The 24994-nt window shown below is 52.0% G+C and overlaps 1 protein-coding gene across 2 annotated transcripts in view; it reads left to right on the top strand.

Annotated features, from left to right (window-relative positions):
- The window catches only part of PPARGC1B (PPARG coactivator 1 beta), a 110138-nt gene that overhangs the window by 65348 nt on the left and 19796 nt on the right, over nt 1–24994 (top strand). For both annotated transcript variants that reach the window (XM_030329544.2, XM_030329535.1), the window contains exons 2-5: nt 12113–12286; nt 17878–18099; nt 21461–21577; nt 23030–24191. In XM_030329544.2, coding sequence (XP_030185404.1) covers nt 12113–12286; nt 17878–18099; nt 21461–21577; nt 23030–24191 — 1675 coding nt within the window. The remainder of the gene's footprint in view (nt 1–12112; nt 12287–17877; nt 18100–21460; nt 21578–23029; nt 24192–24994) is intronic.

Below are 24994 nucleotides of genomic sequence, written 5' to 3'. Positions count from 1 at the left end.
CCTCCACCCACCCAGCGGCCCTGTCTCTGCTCAGAACCGCCAGGAGCCAGCCCCCTGGGCGCTGCCCTTCCTGGGGGAAGTGCTGCCCCATCGGGTCCCTGGCATGAGGGCAAGGTCGCAGTCAGCGCTGGGCAGCGCCGGGCTGGAGATGTGAGCTGGCACCTTGCTGGCCTGTGGAGCGTGACATTTCCTCAAATGCCACAAAGGGGCTGCCTGACCTTCACTCCCCTGCCAGGACCCCTTTGCTGCCTCCTTCTGGGTTATTTATAACGGTGCTAACAGGCAAAAGGGCTTCTCAGCCGAGCCCTGGCCCAGCTCCCTGTCTCTCCTGGCAGCTGGGGGAAGAGACACATAAATAGAACCAAAGAACACGGACACTGTAGGACCCCAGAGAATACCTCCAGACGGAGTGTGCTGGCTACTTTTTTTTTTTTTTTTTTTTAGGTCTCTGGGACTTTTTTATGTTTGTTTTTATTTTATTGTAGTAAAATGTACATAATCTAAAATTAAACATTTTTGAAGTGTACAATTCGGTGGCATTCGGCACATTCACGATGTCACACAAACGTCACTGCTATCCACTTCCAGAACTTTCTTTGTCATATGACCAAAGCCAGGTGCTTTTTCATCCATCTCCCAGCTGGCACCAGCTAGCCAACCCCGCCCCCCCACCCCCATCTCCTGAGGAAATTCAGATTTTGAGGAAACCTCACAAAATGTGCTGAGGAAGGAAAGCGTCAGCCAGTTTAGGATTGCCACGACTTGATGAGAATGTCAGCGGTCACCCCTTTCAGCCGCATCGGGTGGGCACATTTGCCAGGGCGAGCTGCAACCCTCTGCCTTTCTTCCCATTCAGGAATGGGATCAAGACGGGAGGGGATGGCTTGGTCGCAGGGAGAACCATGAACCTGCTCTCATCTCTTTCTCTTTTTTTATTTTTTTAATTTTTTTTAATGTTTATTTATTTTTGAGAGAGAGAGAGAGAGAGTGAGAGAGAGCAGGGGAGGGGCAGAGAGAGAGGGAGACACAGAATCTGACCAGGCTCCAGGCTTTAAGCTGTCAGCACAGAGCCGGACGCGGGGCTTGAACCCACAAACTTTGAGATCATGACCTGAGCCGAAGTCGGACGCTTAACTGACTGAGCCACTCAGGCGCCCCTCATTTCTGTCTCTTCTTAAGCAAAATCTATTCATTTAGCAAACTTCCCTCCTTCATTCTAAATAGGGCAAGTGTTTTGCTGAACTGAGTGCTGCCTCCCACTCAGTCGGACCACTCACTACCTTTGATAAAAATTTAATAACAGTTCCTCATCATGCAGACAGCACCTCAGAGTTTTCCCAAGCATTTTTCCGTCTAAAATAGCACACTGGGCTGGTCTGGGATAATTCCACAGCAACCAGAGGGTTACGGGTCCCTTTGTAGAGATGTGCAAACAGAGGCCCGGAGTGACGTGATCTTGGACGTGACTGATCTCATTTGAGCCATCTGCACATAGAGTAACTCAGCGTCTCATCTAGGCTGGCATTAGGGGGAGGCAAAGGAGACACATGGTTCAGGTACAAAATTAAAGGAGATGCCAAAAAAGTCAGTAATCAAGACAATTCATAGGGTTTTGTGGGTTTTTTTTCCCCCTTGTCTTTCTTTCTCTCTTTTTTTCTTTTAAAGTAGGCTTCAGGTTCAGCATGGAGCCCAGTGTGGGACCTGAAGTCGTGACCCTGAGATCAAGGTCAAGACCTGAGCTGAGGTTAAGAGTTGGACGCTTAACCAACTGAGCCACCCATGGCACCCCTGCTAATCATATTTTCAGGCAGTGTTTAAAAATAATAAAACTGGACGCCTAAATATCCATGCAGAACAAAATACCAAATCTTTAAATAAAGGCAGGAACAGTAAGAGTGCCATACAGAGCCATATAGATGCCTGAAGCAAAAGGAAAAACCAGTACCACTGGCCTCTCTTTATTTAGAATTTTGATATTTTGCTCATCGTGGGGTTTTTGCATTAATTTTGGTTTTTTTCAGAGTGTTGCACTAGAGACAATCTGTTTTGATTACTGAGTTTTTTGGTGCCCAAGGCAGGGGGTGGGGGCTGGGTGCCTCCCTCACCTCATCCTAACCCTGCCTCTGATTCCACCTTCCAATTTCTGTGTGCTACTGTGACAGAGGACCTACCTCCCGGGTCCCGAGGCCTCGGGTCACCGTATGCTAGAGCCTTTCAACCGCCGCCGAGGGTGGCATTTGCTCTCCACGGTCTATTTTTGTGCTTGCCCTTCAGCGACTGATAAAATGTTGCTCTGGGTACAGCTGATGTGTTGAAATGGTGAGTGTTCGTGTCAGGTGGCTTGTGTGATCGGATATCTTCATTCTTGACCTCGCAAAGGGGCCTGGAACCAGGCAAGAAAAGGAGTTCTTGGCGGGTTTGCCCCCACCGTGTTGGATAAAACTCGAAATCATTATCCGGTAACTGAGGCTCCCAGGCATTTTGGCCTCGTCTCGGGGCTGTATGGAAAAACATGTTCATGCTGCTTTCTTCGTACTGTCATGCACAGTTTACAAGGCACGTCCGCCTTTAGCTCGTTTTGTTTATTGAGCACCTACTATGTGCCGAGTATGGCGCTCGGCACCAGGGAGACAGTTGCGGGAGGCGCCAACGTGTAGGTGGATACGGGAAAAACGGGGTCGGGCTCTGGAGGGGCTGGTGGCCGGCGGCTGCACAACTGGGTGAATCTTCTTCATGCCTCTGAACTGTCTGCTTCAATGTGGCCAAAATGGCAAATTTTATGTTATGTATATTTTACCACAAGTTTTAAAAATACCGGGGGCAGTGGGGGGAATGGAAATACCAAGGAATAGAGTGCTAATTGAGGGCATTGCCGCAGAGTGATGTTACCGTAAGAGGGAGACGGGGCTGTCTGTAGGATACAGTGCTCAGGAAGGCCCATCTGGGAGGGACATTTAATCTGCTGCGGGGATCGTAAGAAGCAACCAGCCATTCGAAGATGCAAGAGAGAGGAGGCGGTCCGGGCGAAGGGAGTGCCAGCACAGAGAGGCCCCAGGCTGGAAACTCAAGCCACACAACAGTTCCACAGGGGAGGCTGGTCTCAGGAGATGCCAAGAGGCTGGGTGACGCGCTGCGACTAGTAAGTGACGAGCCGGGGCCAGCTCTGCCTCAACAAATCAACAGATACCTGCACATGCTTTGCAGTTTGCCAAGCACTTTTCCTGCCACTCTCCTTTGAATTCAAGAGCCCTTGAACTCAAGTGCGTGAAATTGACTGCAATTGCAGGCAGACGCAACGTGCGGATCGCACTGTCCCCAAAACACCTTCGCTCGCTCCCTCACTCGCTCAAGTGGCAGGATATAGTCCAACCTTTTACTGTTTTAAAATAAATCACGCAACGTCCACCCCTTTCCTGGGCCTGGGGCAGCCTGGGCCTTCTGAAAGGCAGGCCTGTCGTGCCAGTAGGGGTGCGATGGGGCTGGGACACAGCTGATGGCACCTTCTACAGCCTTGCTGCCAAGGGAGGGGCATCTGGGCCGTGCACAGCCACCTGCCAGGGCATTCAGGAGCCACTCTGCCCCAGGTAGCTTCACCTGGGCATAGCTCCAAGAGACTTTGCAGATCTCTGTTTGATAAGGGGCCGCTTGAAGGCAACGGGGAGGGGGAAGGAGATGACTGAGTAAGATAACACCCACCCCGGGAGACTTACTGCCTCAGTTTCCTTATCTGCAAAAGAAGTCTTTCTACAGAATCTTCCAGCACCCAAGCCCCTGGTTTCTGTGCTGTTTGTAGTCCATCGTAGGTATTTATTTCCAGTGCTGGGCAGGCTGCAATCCATGTACAATAGGCATCTTATCTGATGAGAGTGCGAACAGTAGCGGGGTGGGGTGGGGTCTGGAGAGGGGAATTCTTAGGAAAAAGTCAGTAAGAGCACAAAATCATAAAACGTAATAATGAAGCCGCATGACATGTACATTATTTCCAGTCTTTTGCTGTAGAGCTGTTTGGGTACCAGCTGAACCCACTTAGGGTTCTCCCCGCTCATCTCCTGTATAGGCCACACCCACTGTACCAGGGCTCCTGTTTCCAGATTGGGAATTCATTCAGTTGGATCAAGAATTTCTAGTAACAAACAGGTTTGAGAAGAAGCAGAGCTGACCCCAGGTACACAGGCAACCCAGCCAGTGGGAGTTGAAGTGTGGATGCCCTAGGGGGTCCTCCCTGCGGCTCTGGGGCACCGTGGGCATCAGTGAACACTGATGTTACGGGAGGAGATTGACAGTGTTGATGAACCTGGCCGGCTGGTGAGAAGAGCTCCATCCAGTCACTGGTATCTGGTCACCCTTCCTGGTTAGCTAGGTGTGGCTTGGCCTCATAGCCCAGTTTGGAATTCTAGAACTCATTTTGCTCTCTGGGCTGGAGAACTCACTCTCACCAGACCTGATGACCTCCCATTGGGTCGCCTTTACATTAAACCTTAAGCGGGCAGCTGTATGGCCAGAACTTGGGTGCCAGTGAAAAGGGCTGAACATCCCTGAGTTGTGCTTGGCAGGTCTGGGGCCAGATGCTTCCACGTGGAAAAGGCCTTGAGTGTTGTTGTCAGAGAGCCTTTCAATGGCCTGGCTTATCTACTCTCAGGGTGTTTGTTCTTTTAGGCTGGGCCCAGAACCCTTCCATTTTCAACTTACTCTTAGTGGAGCTTAGCTTTGTGTCTGTGGCTCCCATGTCTTGTTTCAGAGGATATGTAAGGATTTCTGTGTGGACTAAGATCAATTACTCGTCTTACTGTTCTCCTAGAAGTCTCCTTAGGAGTTTTGTACTAATTTGGAAGACAGTGGGAAGATTAGATTTTTTTTTTTTTTTAATGTAAGAGAGATGAATTAGTCATAACTTTTTCATTGATAGGTGACAGAAACTCCAGCTGGCATGTAATCTGAAAAGGAACTTACTCACTCATATAACTGCAGAGTACAGAGAATAGACTGGCTTCAGGCACAGCTGGATCCAAGTGTTTGAATTATTTTATCAGGACTCTCTGTCTCTCTCTGCTTCTTGGTCTGCATTCCTTACGCCGGCTTCCTTTTCAGGCAGGCTCTCTTCCCAGGTGGTGGCAAAGATGGCTGCCAGTCGCTCCAGAATTAAATTTAATCAGCTGAGCCCCTCTGTCTAAACGAGCCGGCGAATTCTTGGGTGTTCACTCTGATCCACCTCTGAACCAATGGAAGCAGTTGTTGTGGTCACTGGATGAAGCATTTTAATTAGCCAGACCGTGCTTACCTGGACTGTCTGGGTGGCAGGGAGGGGCGGCTTCCCCAAGAAAAATCAGGAGGCCGCCACCATTAAGAAGGGGGGGTGGGTGGGAGGCCAGCCACATCAGAGGTGGGAGGGGAAGAAAACGTGTGTAATGAAATGGCTTTGGAGGAACTTTATGAATACCAACCTTACGTCCTTCGTAGAAGGCGAGGATGGGCCCAGAGTTCTAGATCTAGACCAGGCCAGTTCTGATTCATGAGTAGTGGCTACTAAGGCTCCATTCTGAGTAGGCGTGGGGCTCAGCAGGAAATATAGTTGTGTTCAGTTAGTGGTGTCCACCATGGTGAGGAAGGCAGGAAAGGTGACCTCACTGCCGGGTACCTGCCACCGTAGCAGCTCTCGTGGCTGGGCTGGGCATTCCCGATTGCAATTTAAAAGAGAAAACTTGCCTCAGACCGTCAAAGACAGCTTATTATCAGTGGAGGAGGCTCTGAGCTGGTAGTAGGGTGCCAGCCTAAGTACCATCTCGTACTTAGAGCATCCAAGATGGTGGTCAACAGGTCTGTCAGGCCTGGGTAGGGGCTCTGCTCCCCACCATCCCAGGCAGGCCTTGGAGACAGCCAGTGTAGTCTGGCTGTCAGAGCGAGGGTGTTCCTCCAGCAGAAACCATGAGTGATGATAACACTGGGATCCAGGAGCTGGTGGAGGTGGAAGGAACACAGGGTTGGAAGAGCCAGTCGATTTAACCAGTAGGTTTAAGGACTGAGGGGATGGGTAAGAAGACAAGTTCAATCAAGCATTGATCCTCTGAGAGCCCCTATTTTTCCGTCAGTTAAGTGGAGATGCTGACCACTGGCCACTCCTGCATTTGGAAAGGTGTCCATGAGAGCGTAGCTGTGAATGTCACTTGAAAGTCAACTGTAGGTGCTGTATCTCTGACTACCATTCATGGGGTGTCTGATGCATGCTAGGCTCCCAACCTATGTTACTTTATCTTTGTAAGAACCCTGTGGGGTAGGATGCTTTTTATTATCCCCATTTCTTCAAGAGAAACTGAAGTGGCCAAAGTTATGTCCTGACCTCAAAGGATTAGCATTAATAGCAAAGCCAGGGCCCCGACCTTTGTCTAAGCCTCTTTCCATTTCAAGACAGTATTTCTCGCTCCGCCTTTGTGTCCCCTTCGGTAAATTCATTAATTCATTTATTTATTAGTTAAATGCCGAGTTTTACCTAGATAGTTCCTGAAAGCCTATGTGGATTTCAGAGACTAGATTAGTACAGAATTGCATCAAATGCTTGATTGAGCAAGAGGGGTCATAAAGTCTGTCTGTTTGATGTTCTCTTTGATAGGAGGGGCAGTGGGAACTGAGAGGGGAGGTGACATAGCGAAGTGCACACATGGTAAAGGACACATAGTGAATGTGGACAGACCCAGAACCCGAGCTCTGTCACTGCTGCCTCCCTCTTTCCCCCTTCCTGCTTCCTTCTGCTCAGTAACTCCGAGAATGTGCTCTGGGCCAGGGACGAAGCTCGGTGATTTGCTGATTGTAGTCAGGAAAGTGGAGTCACCAATTTTTCCTGAAGATGCATTCTTTCTTAAGCAGGGAATCGATTTCCAACAAGATACACAGGCTTCCAATGAAGCCACTTATGTGAATCTGTACAAAACACCATTAATCCACTGCTAGGGCCATTTATCTCCCTGGCTAAGGGCGGCCACAGCCTTTTCAGATCAGGGGTGTGATGCTGCTGAGGGAATGGGTACAGAGGGCTCAGCGACCAGAGGGGCATCCCCCGGCAGGGGTGTGAACGGACCAATAGTGGAGACCAGAGGGGGCCATATGCACGAGACGTCCTGTGTGTGGCCCCACACCTGTTCCTGTGCAGCCGTGAACCTGCCACATGACTTGGATCTTTCTCAGATCTTGTCTGAAGCTCCACCTTCCTATCTGTAAATGGGAATAAATGGTCTTGAATGTTCCTTCTCACTTTCAGAAGTAAAAAAAACACAGGCTTTGCAGGGAACAAAGAGACTTGGCTTGGAATCTCAGCTTCGCCTTTCTGGGACCCTGGGTACTGTGGGTTGAGCTGTGTCTTCCAAAAGATGATGTTTGAATCCTAACCCTCTAGTACCTCAAGAATGTGACCTGATTTGGAGATAGGGTCTTTACAGAGGTCATCTAGTTCAAGTGAGGTCATTAGCATGGACCCTAATCCAACATGGCTGGTGTCCTTATCAAAAGGGGAAATGTGGACACAGAGACAGGCACCCACAGAGGGAGGGAGCCGGTGGGAAGACATACGGGGAGAAGGTTGTTCACAAGCCAACAAGAGTGGCCTCAGAAGGGGCCGCCCCTGCCAACACCGTGAGCTCAGCCTTCCAGCCTCCAGAGCTGGAAGAGAAAACATTTCTGTTGGTTAAGCCACCCAGCCAAGGACACCTGGGTGGCTCAGTCAGTGAAGCATCCCACTCTTGGTTTCTGCTTGGGTCATGGTTTGTGAGATTGGACTCTGTGCTGACGGCACTGAGCCTGCTTGGGATTCTCTCTTTCTCCCCCACCCCCCTGTCTCTGCCCCTCCCCTGCTTGCTCTGGCTCTCTCAAAAAGGAATAAATAAACTTAAAAAAAAAAAAATGAAGCCACCCAGCCTGTGGCGCTTGGTTACAGCAGCCCTGGGCAACTAATGAGAGTGACTCCCTCTCTGAGTTTCCTGATTAGTAACGGGACAATGACATCTGCCCTGGAGGGTTATTTTAGGAATCTGATGAGAGGATGTGCATAAGGTACTTAGTGCAGCCCTCGGCGTTTGGTAAGCGCTCAGTAATAGCAGTGGCTGTAGTAAGTCCTGTGCTGTGACCTCCCAGCTCTGCTAGTGGGGCCCGCAGAAGATGGCTGGTAAGGAACAAGGAGGCCTCAAGTCAGACCTTTCCAAGAGAACTGGGTCACCTAAGGCACCCCTTCCAAAAGCCTCTCCAAATACGGAGAGGGCCAGAGAAATCACCATTAACGCAGTGCTTAATGGTTTTTAGCTAGAGAGTGGCCTCGGCCCTAATTGCCAAGGCCGCGAAGCTGAGGTTTCTTTATTTTTGTGTCCTGGGTATACTTAGGGTATGCCGAGCTGCTGTGGCTAATCGATAAGTGCAGCAGTCACTGCCATTTTATGGGTGTTTTGTAAAGGAGGTGGCATGGTTTTGATGGGAAGGACACTCCCTGGATGACCCTGAGCAAATCTACTATCCTCTTTGGGCCTCAGTTTCCATATCTGCAAAGTGAAGGAGGTAGGCCAGCCGGCCAGGAGTCCTTAGGCTGCGTTCGTGAAGGCCTAGAAGTATGAATTTCTTGCACGCACACGCGTTGCTCAGACATATTTAATGGGTAACCTAAAAGCTGTCCATAGCTTTCGTCTGGTTCTTGAAGGGGCCTCTGACTCCCAGATTGTCCACGGTGACTGTCCTGGACAGCCTCTCAGGGCGACTGGTTCCTCGCCAGTCTGGGTTTCTAGGCCTCAAGAAGCAAGTCCTACAGATGTGGCTTCTCTGAGTTACAGGGATGCGAGGGATCCGGGACATAGAGAGAACTCCCCAAGGGAGCTCATCACTGAGGGCTTTGCCGGCCAATGAGACCCCAGGGGCAGTGAGACACTAGCCGTTCAGCACGTTCAGCACTCACGTGTCTCTGCTTTGGCCCTCCCTCCCACTCCACAGGCCCTCGGTGTGCCCGCCCTGCCTGCCTGAGTGGTACCTCCCAGCCACGCCACCTGCCCCTGTCCTGGATGCCACATCCGCCTGCTTCCCTGCTGGCCCCACCCCCATCACGCTTGGAGTAAAACCCAAATCCCTTCCAATCCCCACCTGATCCGGCCTCCACCTGCCTCTCTGAAGGCATCTTCCCCCCCCCGTCACTTCCCAAGCTGCCGCCTCACCAACCTTTGGTCGGTGCCTCGTGCTCTAGGCCTGGCTCGCACTTGGGTCTTTGCCTTGCTGCCCCTCCGCCTGGAACGTTCTTCCCCACGTCTTCCACTGCCTGACTTCTCCAAGTCTCAACTCGGATGTCGGCTCTCCCAGGAAGCCTTTCCTGACCCCCCCACTAACAGAGACTTCGCCTCCCTCTCTTGTCCTCCGTCAGTGCACCTGGCCTGTTTCCTTCGTGGCACTAACCCAACCTATAATCAAATATACATGTGTTTTCTTCCCCTCGAAGATGTCAACTTGTGAAGGAATCAACTGAGGCCTCCATGTCCCGGCGCCTGGCTCATAGTAGCATTTAATAAATGTGGGAACGCACTCACTAGCGTGGCTAAAATTAAAATGACTGTGACAACACCCAGTGCCGGGGAGGGTGTGGAACAGTCGGCGCTCTCAGCACAGCTGATAAGCATGTACCGCGGCACGGCAATTTGGGAGAACAATTTTGTCGTTTTATCAAGTCACATCCATTTATGACCCAGCAATTCCACTCCGAAATGTTTACCCAGGGGAACTAAAAACGTACGTCCGCGCAAAGGCTTGTGCACACATATTGCAGATGTGTTCGCGGTAGCCAGGGACTGGAAACAAACGGATCATCTGTCTAGAACAGGCAAGGCTGCTGCATCCGCACAGCCTCTGACGGGACACAGAGGAGAAGGAAGCTGCCAGAGGAGGTTCCCTGCGGCCAGGGCAGCTGAGCGTGATGACCAGAAGTAGTAGGGTGTTGGGCGGGGCCTGGAATGATCCTGGGGGGGGGGGGATGTCCCTGGAGACAGAGGCTCGCAGGGCACCATGGTCCCTAGTCTGAGCAAGGGACCAGCCCCTTGAGAGAACCTGGCCCTGGTGCTGCCTGTGGATACAGGCTTCTTGCAAAACTCCAATTAAGACATTTGACCCAAATTCGGATAAAAGCCTTTTTCCTGTGTCAAGTTGAGCTAATAATATACATTTGTTCATAATTTATGAGGCTTAGTAAGTGGGAACAATTAAGGAAAAGGCCTGTGCAAAACCTATTTCTTTTAAGTGTCACATAGGCGTTTTTTTGTTCTCTAAGGCAGCTCCACCCTCTCTGCCCACCATGAGACACTGTTGTCATTGTTATTATTATTATTATTTCTTTCTTTTTTTAAATTAAAAAGATTTTTTAAATGTTTATTCGTTTTTGAGAGAAAGAGCGAGAGTGGGGAGGGGCAGAGAGAGAGGGAGACACAGAATCCGAAGCAGGTTGCAGGCTCCGAGCTGTCAGCACAGAGCCCGATGCGGGGTTCGAACCCACGAGCCACGAGATCATGACCTGAGCCGAAGTCGGACAGTTAACTGACTAAGCCAGTCAGCGCCCCTGTTCCTTCCTTCCTTCCTTCCTTCCTTCCTTCCTTTCTATTTATTTATTATTTTTTTAATGTTTATTTATTTTTGAGAGAGAGAGAGAGACAGAGACAGAGCTCGAGAGGGGAAGGGCCAGAGAGAGAGGGAGACACAGAATCCGAAGCAGTTTGCAGGCTCTGAGCTGTCGGCACAGAGCCCGATGCGGGGCGCAAACTCACGAACCGCGAGATCATGACCTGAGCCGAAGTTGAACGCTTAACCGACTGAGCCACCCAGGAGCCCCATATTATTATTCTTACTTGCTATTATTACTGTTAGCTACCATTTATTGAGCCCCTCCTGAGCCAGGCCATAATATCACCTTACTTAACCTTAACTGTATGAGGCAGGAGGTGTCCCATACTATAGGTAAGGCAGTTGAGTTTCAGAGGGAAAAAGAGAACTTGCCCCAGGTTTCACAGCTGGCGAGTGGGGATTATGACTCGGGTCTGCCGGACCCCAAGGCCTCTTTCTGTCCACCTCCCAGCTTGGGCCGTCTCTTTGTCCTTCTACTGGTAGTTGTTAAATGTGGGAGCCAGGTGAGAAAGCCCTCACCTTCTGATTCAGTGAGTCTGGGGTTAGGCCTGAGAATCTGAATTATTTCCAACATGGTCCCAGGTGGTGTCGACACTGCCGGTCTTGGGACCACACGTTGAGAAACGCTGGTTCAGTCAGTGCTGTCGCCACAGTCCTCCCTGCCTCCCTTCTACCCCACCCACCACTGTCAGGTGTCTTTTAGCCTTGGAGACCTTTTCCGGTATATTTGCATATACACTATTGTATGGAAAGAATTGCTTCGTTCGATTTTTCTCTTTATGGGCTAATATTCGACCCGCTATATGATTTAGTTTTCATGATTTAGTTTCAGTTTTAGATTTTTAGTTTCTATGATTTAGTTTTCATTTCTATTTAACGTGTCTTGGAGAGCGTGTAGGTCTGCCTCGTTCTTTTCAACAGTTCCATGCTACAGGTGGTGATAGTTTTGTTTCCCTGCTGTGCACGGATGAGCAGTCTTCCACATCTTAGACATGACACACATCCACCTGTAAAATCCCTGAGACTGTGGCTGAGTATTTCTCCAGAATATTGTAATCACTCAGTAATGCCAGCCATTATTACTGCTGTTGTTTGTTTCATTATTAATATCGCATCCCAGAAACCCCTTTCATCTGGGGACAGTAATGCAAATGAGTCTCTGTTTGCAGCTTCTAATGAAGTTTTGCACACAACGGTTTTGGTAAGAGGAGGGAGGTGCTATGGGAAAGAGGCGTTGAGGGATGTGTAGGAGTGCAAAGGAGGAGGGGAGAGAGCAGCGGGCAGGATTTGTATTGCCAGGGCCTGGCTTGGTTCCTGGTACTTTCAACAGCTGCAAGGGTGTTGGGGTCTACCTTCACATTTCTTGGTCTCATGGCAAAATCAGGCCTTGGCCAAGGGCTGCCCGAGGCCCAGGCTGGCAGCACCATGAGCAAGAGGGTCTGTGCTTGGACCCAGCTCTGACTCGCTTCCTTCCTTCCTGTCTCCTCAGGGTGGGGGGTCCGGGGAGGAGCAACTCTGCGCTGACTTTCCCGAGCTTGACCTCTCCCAGCTGGACGCCAGCGACTTTGACTCAGCCACCTGCTTCGGGGAGCTGCAGTGGTGCCCGGAGAGCTCCGAGACTGAACCCAGCCAGTACAGCCCCGACGACTCAGAGCTTTTCCAGGTACGTTCTCCGAGCCTCGCGGTGACTCCCTCTACTCCTGAAGGCCTGGCTCTGCCCTGCACCACCTTCTTTTGCACTTAGTCGTGCAAAGAAGTCTCATCTCCCACCAAAGCTCTTGGGACCCTGCCTCTCGTCCTGGATCTGCCCTTGATCTTGGGCAGTTCTCATCCCCTTGCCGAGCCTGTTATCACCTCTGGACAGTGAGGGCTGGGAAAAGCCGCTCTTGCTATGCCGCCCAGTCAGAAATGAGCCGCTCTGTGGGCCTGGGTGGTTTCAAGACCTCCCTTTCCTATAGTATCTCACTGAATTCTCATCCCTACCCTGTGAGGCAGGTGTGATTCTGAACCCATTTTATAGATGAGAAAACTGAGGCTTGGGGAAGTTAAGTCACATGCCTAGGGCGATTTACCTAGTCAGAAGCTAAGCTACATGCAAACCCAGTCTGCCTGCCTCCCGAGCCAGGGCTTGATAACCACGGCGATGCTATAATGGAGGTGACTCACATGTATTGAACAACTGCTCTGAGGCAGGACTGTCCCTGTTGTGTGTGAACTCATTTAATTCTCCTAACAACTCTTAGACCAGGTACAGTTATCTTCATTTTCCAATTGGAGCCTAGAGACTTCTTTAAAAAAAAGAGGCGGGGCGCCTGGGTGGCTCAGTCTGTTGAGCATCCATCAGACTTCAGCTCCGGTCATGATCTCACAGTTCATGGTTCAAGCCCCGCGTTGGGCTCTGTGCTGACAGCTCAGAGCCTAGAGCCTGCTTCAAGTTCTATGTGTGTGTGTCTCTCTCTCTGTGTCCCTTTCCCATTCATGCTCTGTCTCTCTCTCTCTGTCTCTCAAAAATAAATTTAAGAAGTTAAAAAAAAAAAAAAAAGAGAGACAGTGCTGAGAATTGCTGTGCATTTCAATGCCTCTCACCTTGTGTGCTCTGTGTCCAGTCTTGGTGGCACATGATGGGTGACATTTCCTTTAAGAAGCCCTCTCATATGGAATAATAATGATGTCTGGGATTTGCGTCAAAATAAAACGAGTTTTGCATGCATTTGCGTGTGTAGGTGTGTGGCCTGGAGGGTAATATGTGAAATAAGATTGACCGTGTTGTTGGGGCACCTGGGTGGCTCAGTCGGTTAATTATCGACTCTTGGTTTTGGCTCAGGGCATGATCTCGTGGTTCAAGAGTTTGAGCCCCGCATCGGGCTCTGCGCTGACAGTGTGGAGCCTGCTTGGGATTCTCTGTTTCCCTGTTTCTCGGTGCCTCCCCTGTTCGTGCTCTCTCTCTCTCTCTCTCTCTCTCTCTTTCTCTCAAAATACATACGTACATACATAATTAATAAAATTGACCATGTTGAAGTGTTGTGATGGGGACATCCAGATTTATTATTCTTTCCTTGAAATATGCTCCCCTATAAAGACTTGGGGGAGAGGCTCTAGCTCCCCATGCCTGTCTGGCGATATAATAATAATAACAACAATAATGTGCTGGGTGTCAAATGCCATGCTGACGTGTCACGAGCACCATCTCATAGACTCCCGACGTGTTGTAGCTTTCTTTCTAGAAATGGAAACTCCTTCTGTGCATCAGGCACTGTGCTGTGTACAGTGTAGAGAGAAAACTGACCCCAGATCAGTTAACACAGAAACTGTGGTCATTGTGACATGGGCATGAAAGGAATGAGCCAGGTGTGAGAAAAGGATCTGAAGACTGGCTGGTCAGGAAAAGCCTCTCTGTGTGCATGAAATGGTCTTGGATGCAAGTGAGCCTGATGTGGCCCCAGGGCTCCCAGCCCAGCAAGGAAGCCAGAAAACCCTCACAGACAGATAGGGCTCTGGCCAAATTCTGCCCACCCAGCCCCTCTCCCTGTCATGGTCTGCACACCCCGCCCGCTCTCCCAGTCCCAGGCCAGTTCCACCCACTGCCCACCGGTGCGTCCCTATGGGTGTGATTCTGTGATCAGCGCCTGACCCCCCCTACCACACACACGTCATAAATCCCATGACCGTGGGGGCCACGATGGCACCGTGCATTTCTAGCACGCTGCACAGAGCCTGGCACTTTCTCAGGGCTTAATAAATGCCGATCAGATGAGTAATTCCTTCAATGCCAGCTCTCATGTCGCCCCCTCGGTGAGTTACTTCCTCTCCTGGGCTCCCATCTTGTGTGCGCCTGTGCGGGCACATGTATGCTAGTGTCTCCATGTGTCCTTTAGACTCTGAGCTCCTTGAGGACAAACAGCATCTGATTAGTCTCTGGGGCCCTCATGCATTGTAAGGACTCGATCACGTGTGTTGAATGAAGGAACCGATTGTGATACTTTCTTTCCTGCCAAGGGCCGGGCGTGGCCCATTCCAAAAACCTCAAGCTGGCATCGTGGGTTCTCCATCGGCCACAAACTCAGTTTTCTCATTTGACCAGTGGGAATCCTAGAGCCCTGTTCCTGTGTCAGAGTTGTGTTTCCCCAGTCAAATGGCGCCATTTCTATGGAAATAGACTAGGAGTGTGGAGGACAAGCCACTATAACAGTGTTAACGGCAGGGGGTGGGGTGGGGGGGCAGAGATGGTGTCTTCCATTTTTCTGTGTTCCCAGAGTCCTAGGGCCAGGGCCATAATGATCACTAATTAATTTTGGAGGAAGCAAGCATTTGGTTGTTTTATCAGTTTGCTGCGTGGTCTTGGGCCCTGAGGCTGGGCCTTGGTTTCCCCATGCAAGGAATAAAGAAGGGATGTGGATTCCATCAGTAATTCTTCATCTGCTGGGGAGAGGGTCACCAGGTCCTTTTAGGCTCTGGTGAAATATATGGGCCTACTGCTGGACAAAAAGGCGGAAAAACTGATACGCTGGGTTTTCTGCACCCTAGTCGAGCCCCCTGGACGGGGCGGGGGGGGGGGGATTTTTGAGTGTTCTGTGGCCCTTGTGACAGAAATCCTGTTCTGTGTCATTCCTTCCAGACCCTCCTGGGCCTTCAAAGTGAAGCACTTTTCCCTCAGATTTCTTGAAGACTCCTTTTCCTCTAGCTTGAGAGCCGCTCAGGAAGGCTGGGGTGGGGCTGAGTCTATTAATATCCTTTCCTCCGCTGATTAACTCTCCATTAATTTGCACTCTACTTCCAAGCAGAGTGGGGAGAGCCTGGCCAATGGGCCCGGGAAGAGGAGAGGGTGGCACGGCCCCCGGTGATGTATTACCCTTAGCACTGACGGATGCTGCGGGCAGAACGGCCTTTCCCCCGAGCTGGAGCGGCCCAGGAAGGGCTGAGGAGAGGGAGGAGGCCTTTTGTCACTCATTTTGATTTCATCCAGCCTGTTGGGTGCTTCTTGAGGTCTTTGCCATGTTGTATTCATTTTTGCGCGGTGCCTGGCATGTAGTGAGTCCTTGACCGCCGCCCCCCCCCCGCTCTGACTTGCTGTGTGACCTTGACAAGTCTGTTTCCTGGACTTTCATTCTCCGCCTGCCCCCTCAAAATGAATGGCGAATAGGTTTCCTCATGAGGAAATGGGGAATGGTAGTCATTGCCTAGAGGGCCGTGTTAAGAAAGATTTTGGTGTGGAAGGAACGAAGGCCACAATTGGTTAGTGATATGGGGGGAGGCGGGGCATGTGGGCCGCATGTTTAACATTTCTGGTCATCGCTACAGGAGCCAGCTCTGATATTTGTGATAGTTCATAGTATCTCTGGACATTTGGCCGTTGTCCCTGTGAGAAAGGGAACTCTCGCTCCATCCAGTGCCGATGACATCATTTCTGAATAACTTCCTTCTTAGAATCTCTCCTTTGAGACGAAGATCTGAGTCTCGCCCTGTGGCCAGAAGTCATTGTTTGGTGCATTCATTCTTCTCCTCCGTAGATCTGCCTGGAAGCCACCTGCCCCAGGCGCTGAGCTAGGCCTGGGAGCACCCTAGGGAGCATTTCTAGCACTGCTTCCCAGCACAGCCTTCCTAAGCAGACAGTTAGGGTGCGGGTGGGGGCAGGAATCGTGTCTTCCCATTTTGCAGGAAAAACAGCAAGGCTTAGAAGAGAGAAGCTGTTTGGCCACAATCACCCTATGGTGGCAGAGCCCCAGGTGGTCAGCCCCAAGAGTGGTCATTGGGTCCCCGGTTGCAAGGTCTGAACTCCCTGCTGGGCTAGACAGATCGCTCTGGGAATACGGGGGGCTCTGGCCTGAGGGTGGTGGCAGCGGGTGGGGGGCGTGGGGAGCAGTCGAGTGAGCCCCATCACATTCTCGAGCCAGAGTCCACGGGCCCGGATCTGCCCTTGTGTGTCATTTCCCCCACCCCCACACACACTCCCCAGGGCCTGGGTCAGGCCCAACGAAAACCTCCTTTTGACCTTTCTTTTATTTTAGCGCTGTTCCAAAAATTACAAATGCGTTTGTTCTCTCCTCCCCACGTCCCCCCTTCGAGTTACTCAGCTGCTGCTCCAGTTGCAAGGGCTGGAACAGATTTAGTGCAGCCAAAGGGCCGTCACGAGATGCATATTTCAGATGCACTTCCTGAAGAAAGGATAAACAGCCTGACCTGGGATGGGAACGAGTGCTGGCGGGGGCATCATGTGACAGAATGTGCCTCCTGCCAGGACAGGCCCAGCAACCAGGGTTTACTAAACGAGCGAGGTGCCTCGCTCACCTAGAAGCAGTGTGATGGCCACACGCCAGGGCCTCTGGGCATGGGGGCCGCTGGGCTGGTGTCTGCGGGTGGTCTGGGAGCATCCATGCTGACCCGTGTCATTACAGATCTTAGACATCAGAAAAGCAAGAGTCTTGGCTCATGTATGTCATGGCGGAAGTCCTGCCTCTGTCCCGGATCTGCTATGTGACCCTGGACACCTTGTTCAACCTCCACGATCCTCAGTTTCCCCAACTGCAAAATGGAGATTAGAGTAGCGCTCCCCTGGTAGAGGTTATTACAAGGTTTACCTGAGGCAATGTTCACGAAGCCTTTCTGTTCCTTGCTCTTGCCTAAGCACCCACAGCTGGTAAGTGTGGGATCTGGGATTCAACCCCAGCTCCAGAGCCCAAGCTCCTGACCGCTCTTGAGCGGTGAGCGAGGCCTGGAAACCCTCTGGGCAATCGTAGTGGTTTTCTTATTGCTGTGGTTGTCATTGTCATGGCCAACCCTGAAGCTTCCAGCGTATACACTGCCTGCCTGGGCCCCAGAGTCAGAGGGGCTGGGACGCTGTGGTGGATGCTGTTCTCAGAGGCAGAGAGACCAGCTTCAGGGGCTGGGGGCTGCGTCCCAGGAGTTGGATGCGGGAGGCCGTGGTGTAGAGCTGCTGTCCTTGGTAAAGGGGCCAGGTGTCTCAGGTGGACAGCCCTGTGCCCAAGGTTGCACACTGATGAGCAGCAGAGTTAGGAGCGGGGCTCCCAGGGCAAGGCTCCTTCCAGCATCACCTGCTGCCTGCTCGCAAACTTCTGTGATTCCTGGAGTCGATAACATATTTCTTCGGCATCTGCTATCCCGGCAACGCTGAGCCATCTGATGACTGGGGAAGGATGGGAGGGGATTGGAAGGGGGGGCTGACGGTGCTGCGTGTGCGGAGCCCAAGGCATTGGCTAACTGTGTCCCTCTCTGCTCCGCCTGTGCTCCTCACTTCAGATAATCGACAGCGAGAATGAAGCTCTCCTGGCAGCGCTCACCAAGACCCTGGACGACATCCCCGAAGACGACGTGGGTCTGGCCGCCTTCCCGGCCCTGGACGGTGGAGACGCACCATCCTGTACTTCGGCTTCGCCTGCCCCCTCATCTGCACCCCCCAGTCCCAGCCCCTCTCTGGAGAGGCCCCAGGCCCCAGCGCCTGAGGTGGACGAGCTCTCACTGGTGAGAACCTGCTTCTAACTGAAGTGATGGCCGTGGCCTGGGATATGGCGTGTGGTTGCAGGGGTGGTGGGTGTAGGGGAACCAGCTCCCGATCCGGCAGGGGTGTCCCTGCATCTCGGACAACAGGGGTGCACAGCGGGCAGCCTAGATGGGGCCTCACCTTTCCCACCTGTACGGCTGGCCTAACCATGGAGGCTCCACTTGCACCTCGTAGGTCCTTTGGCATTTTATGGATTGGCCTCCGTGATTAGTCAGCTCTTGAAATTACGTGTGAAAACGTTTTCCTTAAGGTTATACCTGCATACACAGTAAAAATTCAAGCAGGAGATGTGGAGAGTTAAAAGCAAAACCTCCTTACCCATCTCACAACTGCGTTCTCCTTTCCTGGAGGTAACCATGGTTACCTATCCGTTTGGTGACTTTCCTCTTCCACCTTTTTTTTTTTTTTTTTTTTTTTTACTACAAAAGGGAGCCTACGTTATATGCTGCTCTGCACCTTTTCTCAGGGAACTGGGTGTCTTGAAAACTCAGATGAGCACAGGTGGCTCTGCTCCATACTTTTTGTTAGCTACCTAATGTTCTTTTGTGAAGATGTGCCACTGCTTACTTTACTCGTCCCCAAGTTGGTGGAAACTGACATAGTTCCAGCTCTTACTGTTAATACTGCTTCCGTCAGTGCCCCGGACAGGCCTTTGCCACGTCCAAGTGGATGAATTTCTAGAAATGGAATCTCTCAAGTGGATGAATTTCTAGAAATGGAATCTCTGGGTCTACAGCTACCTGAGTTTTCAGTTTAGACAGATATTTCCAGATGGCCCTCCATACAGTTTGGACCGGTTGATGGCCCCCCCCTCCCCCCGCCAGCAAAAGTTAAATGCCGTCTGTGTGAGTATACGTGGAATGTGGGAATGTGCACATGAAACTGCAGTTTTCCGGGGAGAAGGTCTCAGCTTTTATCACCTTCTCGAAGGAGTCCAGACCTCACAAGTTACTGAAAGCAGGTGTCCCTAACTCAGGCTGAGATTTCATGGGGTGTGTGCAGCCCAGCTATGCTCACCTATCTTGGGCTCCTCACCTTGGCACTGAGGTTCCAGGGCCTGACAAGACTCAGCTGGAAAATCAGAGCCTGTTGAGCTGGGGAGGGTCTTAGGTCATCGAGAGTTTGAGTAGAAAGGCCCGTAGTGACCGTCAAGTATAACTATGGGGAAACTGAGGCCCAGAGCAGGGAGGTGACTCTCCCATGGTCACACAGCAAGTTGGTATTCAGACCCCTGGTCCAGGACCCCTTTCCTCCTTTCCCACTGTCTTCAAGTTCCCCCAAAGCAGTGTGAAACATTTAGTAAGCACCTGCTGTATGCTGGGCACAAGACTATGTTCAGTCCCACGTTGTGGCTTCTGCTGATGGGGGTCCTGCTTCCTGTCAGACTGAAATCAGACTGGGTTTGAATCCCAGCCCCACCGGTTAGTTAATGCTTTCCTGTCCTTTAGACACCTAATCTCTCTGACTCAGCTTCCTGGTCCATAGGTGGGGTCAAATAATAGTGCTTATCTCAAAGGCTGATAGGAGGAGTACTGCAGATAATGCATGTAAAGCACTAAGAACAGTGCCTGGTACTTAGAAGTTGCTCAATAAATACTATCTAAGTAATAGTTCTGGCTTGACCCGTTAGTACTAACGAGAGGAAGTCTCAGTGCAGAGGGCTCTGGAGAGGGATCAAACCCCAGGGAGGCAGAGAGCGGCCCCTGCTGGCCACAGGTAGTTTCCCCTCCCACACCTCAGACTGCCTTCATTCCACACAGGTTTACTGAGCACCTCTGTTTCAGGCACTGTGCTAGGCACACAGGAAACAGACTCACCATCTAGACTCCCAGCATACCGACAGGGTTCAGAAAGGCCCTGAGAAGTTATCTAGATGCCCAGTTCTTAACCTGGAGCCATGGATCCCAAAGAGTCCACCAATGGGCTGACCGGGACCCATGAACCTCTACATGTCCCTGCAGTTTTCTGAGGTCAGCAGCTTCGGTTGTATTCTTAGAGGGGCTCCTGAGTCAAAAAAGGTTAATAACCAGTCAATTTAGTGTAGTTTCCCCCCATTATGCCAATGGAGAAACCAAGGCCTCGGGAGGGAAAGGACTCACTCACTGAGGTCTCATAGTGAGCGGGGCTGAGCTGGGCCAGAACCAGGCCCCTTCCCACCAGCCCAAGAATCTTTTCCTGTCCATGTCAGAGAATCACAGACCTGCGTGGTTTGGGGTCTAGGTAGAGTGGTGGGAACCCTCCAGCTCCTGGTGGAGTGTGGAATGGCCTTTTCTCTGGTTCCTGAACCTTTGGCACTCCTTGCTGGGGTGACCTGGCCGGGGTGGGGGCTGCGGGCAGCCCTATCCCTCAAGGAGACACTTAGTGCCATAGTGAAAACCCATCATGCTTCCCGACTTGTTCTCAGTCTCGCTGCGATAGGATCCCTGGTGGAACTTGCAGGTGTGCTGAGCTCCCTGCTCTCCTGCTGGGATACACTGTGCACCTGCCCTCTGGGTGCAGAAGTGTAAGAGTCTCAGCAATTTTTACAGAAAAATTAGAGAAGCCAGACCAGCTTAAGTCCAGCATGCTTCCACTTGTGAAAAAACCAAGCAGGTGTGTTGGGAGGTGGGACGTACGTATATTCTTGTGTGATTTGAATTCCGCCTCGTGATGGGGTCACAAGAAGGTGGTTAATAGTAATTGCCTCTGGGAAGGAAGAAGGAGAACCTCGGGCAGGAGGTCTTCCTGTTTCCAGTTGTCTACCCCATAGAATTTGTGGTATATATATTTTTTTCACCATTCACAAGTATAATTTTTTAATTTAAGAAATTAATTTTTACCAAAGCAGTATGGGGAAGCAAAGAGAACAAAAAGGGAAATCAGCTGGAATCCCGAACCAAAGAATCACTGTGGCGCCTGACTTTCCAGATTGTGCGCATGCATGCGTGTGAGTGCTACAGGTATACGTGGAGCGTCCCAATGAAGTATACACGTCATATTTTAACAGTAGAATGGGAAGACATTATTACCCAAGATCTGTTTGGATTTCTCAAAGTCACAGATCTTCCTCTTGGGTTAGTAACTCTGAGAAGGATTTACATCTCGTTGGGATACTTGTGTGGGTCTTTGTTGTTGGACAGTCTGCTTTCTGTGCTTGGTACATTGAGAACATATTCTCGGTCATTAAATACCTTCTTCCCGTGGTCCTGTGATGACCCAGGCTCAGGGCGTGCTCAGTCCCAAGAAGCTAGCTCTGGGCTCAGGCTTCTCCCCAAGATATGCTTCTCTGTGTCCCCCCGCAGAGCTCACCCCCAGCTCCTCTCCTCTCTGCTTTTCCTGCAGCTGCAGAAACTCCTCCTCGCCACGTCCCACCCGTCCTCAAGCTCCGATACCCAGAAGGAAGGGACCACCTGGCGCCAGGCAGGCCTCAGGTCCAAGAGTCAGCGGCCTTGTGTTAAGGTATTTCTGCCCCCAAATCTCCCGAGGCCCCCAGGTGGGCTTTGAGGGGTATAACCTTCAGCTCTATATCAGGGGGTGTCAAGTTCAGTCGACTTGCGGTTTTCTTCCTTGTGCCTCACACAGCCCTTGTAGCTGGTGTGCTGGGCACTTTCCAGTTTGGGGTTCTAGAAAAAGCCCTGGACTTTCTCGTACACCTCAATGTTTCAGGCACCGTGTTAGACATTGGGTTAGAGCGGGGACAGGGAAGGTGTGGCCTGCTTTCAGCGGGCTTATTCTAACGGGTGATACACAGAAACATGAGATCCTTGCAGGTTGTGGAGACCACAAGAAGGTGTTTGCCTTTCTTCTGGGGGAAGCCCTTTGAGAGTCGAAAGCTCTGTCGCAAACACCAAGGAGTGAAGCACATCCCTTTTCCTCCTTGGATTCCATCTTCCAAGACTTTCAAAGAGCGATTTCATAGGTGGTCTCCTAGCATTCCTGTTGCTCAAAGCCTACACTCCGTCCTTCCCCTCTGGTCCCTGGACACTCCTGCAGGGGGCTCTTGAACACAATCCCATGCCCTCGGGCAGAACCAGGATTTTTTTTTTTTTTTAACAGCTTTATGGAGGTGTCACTTAAATATCATAAGAGGCACCTATTTTTTTTTTTTTTTAATTTTTTTTTCAACGTTTATTTATTTTTGGGACAGAGAGAGACAGAGCATGAACGGGGGAGGGGCAGAGAGAGAGGGAGACACAGAATCGGAAACAGGCTCCAGGCTCCGAGCCATCAGCCCAGAGCCTGACGCGGGGCTCGAACTCACGGACCGCGAGATCGTGACCTGGCTGAAGTCGGACGCTTAACCGACTGCGCCACCCAGGCGCCCAAGAGGCACCTATTTTTAAAGTATAATTTGATGATTTTCAGTAAATCTGCAGAGTTGCGCAGCCATGACCACAGTTCAAAGTTGGTGGATTGATTGATTTTTTTGAGAGAGGGAGAGAGAGAATGTCAAGCAGGCTCCACGCTGTCAGCACAGAGTCCGATGTGGGGCTCGAACTCATAAACCATGAGATCAAGACCTGAGCTGAAACCAAGAGTCGGACACTTAACCGACTGAGCCGCCCAGTCGCCCCATCCGTGACCACAGCTCAGTTTTAGAACATTCCCATTATCCCAGAGAGATCTCCGGCACCCTCATTTACAGTGAATCCCTGTTCCCAGGCCCAGGTGCCATTACCGAAGGGTATAGCTCAGGGGAGCGGGTGGTCAGAGGCGGGCTTTGTCAGTGAACCCACGAGGGCGAAATCTATGGATGGGAGGCCTGTTAGGAGGCTGGTCGCTCCTTTGTTCCTTATCACCTGAGCATTGCCAGGTGTCACGCGGGGCCTGGCCAGTGGCTGCAGGAGGGGGGCAGAGTGGAGGGGGGCAGTGCGGGCCTCCCTCTTCACTCTGGCCTCTCTCTGTCTCTAGATGGACGGCACCCAAGACAAGAAGGTCCCCACGGTGCAGTCTCAGAGCCGGAGTTGTACGGAACTGCATAGGCACCTCACTTCGGTGCCGTCCTGCCCCCAGACTAAAGCCCGCTCCCCAGACAGGGGCTTGCAGCCGCCACCCGCTCTGAGCCCCCAGCTCCCAGCCAAGGAGGATGAGGAACCCGGTGAGGACTGCCCGAGCCCCCAGCCGGCTCCAGCCTTGCCCCAGGACTCCCCGGCACCGGGCAGGGCGCGTCCCGGCACCCAGGTTTCCCGGGAAGACATGCACGCCGTGGTGCAGCTCATTCGCTACATGCACACCTACTGCCTCCCCCAGAGGAAGCTGCCCCCACAGGCCCCAGAGCCAGCCCCCCAGCCCTGCAGCAGCCCCTCCAAGCAGGTCAAGCCCCAGCCTCGGTCCCAGCCCCCTTCCAAAGCCTCCTGGGCTGAGTTCTCCATCCTGAGGGAACTTCTGGCTCAAGATGTCCTCTGTGACGTCAGCAAACCCTACCGCCTGGCCACACCTGTCTATGCCTCCCTCACGCCCCGGCCAAGGCCCAGGCCCCCCAAAGACAGCCAGGCGTCCCCTGGCCACCCATCCCCCGTGGAGGAGGTGAGGATCACAGCTTCTCCCAGGAACACGGGGCCCAGACCCAGCCTGCGCCCGCTGCGGCTGGAGGTGAAAGGACGCGCCGGCCGGTCGGCCAGGCTGCAGCAGCAGCAGGAGGAAGAGGACGAGGACGAGGACGAGGACGAGGAGGAGGAGGAAGAAAAAGAGGAGGAAGAGGAGGAGGAGGAGGAGGAATGGGGCCGGAAAAGGCCGGGCAGAGGCCTGCCGTGGACCAAACTGGGGAGGAAGCCAGAGAGTTCCGTGTGCCCCGTGCGGCGTTCCAGGAGACTGAACCCGGAGCTGGGCCCCTGGCTGACATTCTCCGATGAGTCTCTGGTCCCTGCAGAGCCCCAAGGAGCTCTGTCCTCACTGCACCTGGCTCCTGAAGCCTACGACATGGAGGGGGCACTGGGCAGCCCCACGGATGAGGACAGTGGTCAAGACCAGCAGCTCCCACGGGGACCCCAGATCCCGGCTCTGGAGAGCCCCTGTGAGAGTGGGTGTGGGGACACGGATGAGGACCCCAGCTGCCCACGGCTCCCTTCCAGAGGTAGTCGGAGTCGGTGGTCTGTAAGAGAGGGGGCAGGGATGGGGTGTGGCATACCCCACTGCGCTGGGAGCCAGGAGCCCTGTGTTGGGCAAGTCCCTTCCCCTCTCCGGCTGTCGACTTCCCTTTCTGTGCAATGGGCTAGTTGGGCGGATCTTCAGAAATCACCCACACATCTCTGAGTTTTTCATCACGCATGGGCCAGGCACCACTTAATGAACATGGAGCGAGATGCCTGCCCTCATGGGGCTTTTGTTTCAGTGGGGCAGACAGGCAATCACAAAGTAAATAAAAAAGGAAGATAATTACAAATGGTGCTAAGTGCTCTAAAGAAGACGTCCTGGGTGATGGTGTGACGAAAGGAGTGAGTCTATAAATCTAGCTCCATAATGACGTTGAATTTTATTTTATTTTTTTAAGTGTATTTATTTATTTTTGAGAGAGAGAGAGAGAGAGACAGTGAGAGCACAAGCAGGGGAGGAGCAGAGAGAGAAGTGGGGCGGGGGGGGGGGTGGCGGGGAGAGACGCAGAATCCGAAGCAGGCTCCAGGCTTTGTGCTGTCAGTGCAGAGCCCAACGCGGGGCTCGAACCCACAAACCGTGAGATCATGACCTCAGCCGAAGTCGGACGCTCAACCGGCTGAGCCACCCAGGCGCCCCTAATGACGTTGAATTTTAAATGGTAACAATGGTAGAGCTGGTAATAACAGGTATCTATTGTGTATTTGTTGTGCCAGGCACTGGTCTAAAACTTGACACAGCTTATCCCCAGTGACTCCTCACAGGGGGCCTGTGTGGCAGGTACTA

Source organism: Lynx canadensis, chromosome A1 (assembly GCF_007474595.2).
Source record: "Lynx canadensis isolate LIC74 chromosome A1, mLynCan4.pri.v2, whole genome shotgun sequence".
In the NCBI taxonomy this organism is placed as follows: domain Eukaryota; kingdom Metazoa; phylum Chordata; class Mammalia; order Carnivora; family Felidae; genus Lynx; species Lynx canadensis.
Note: the sequence above shows the minus strand (reverse complement) of the source record. Positions and strands in the feature narration are given on the sequence as shown.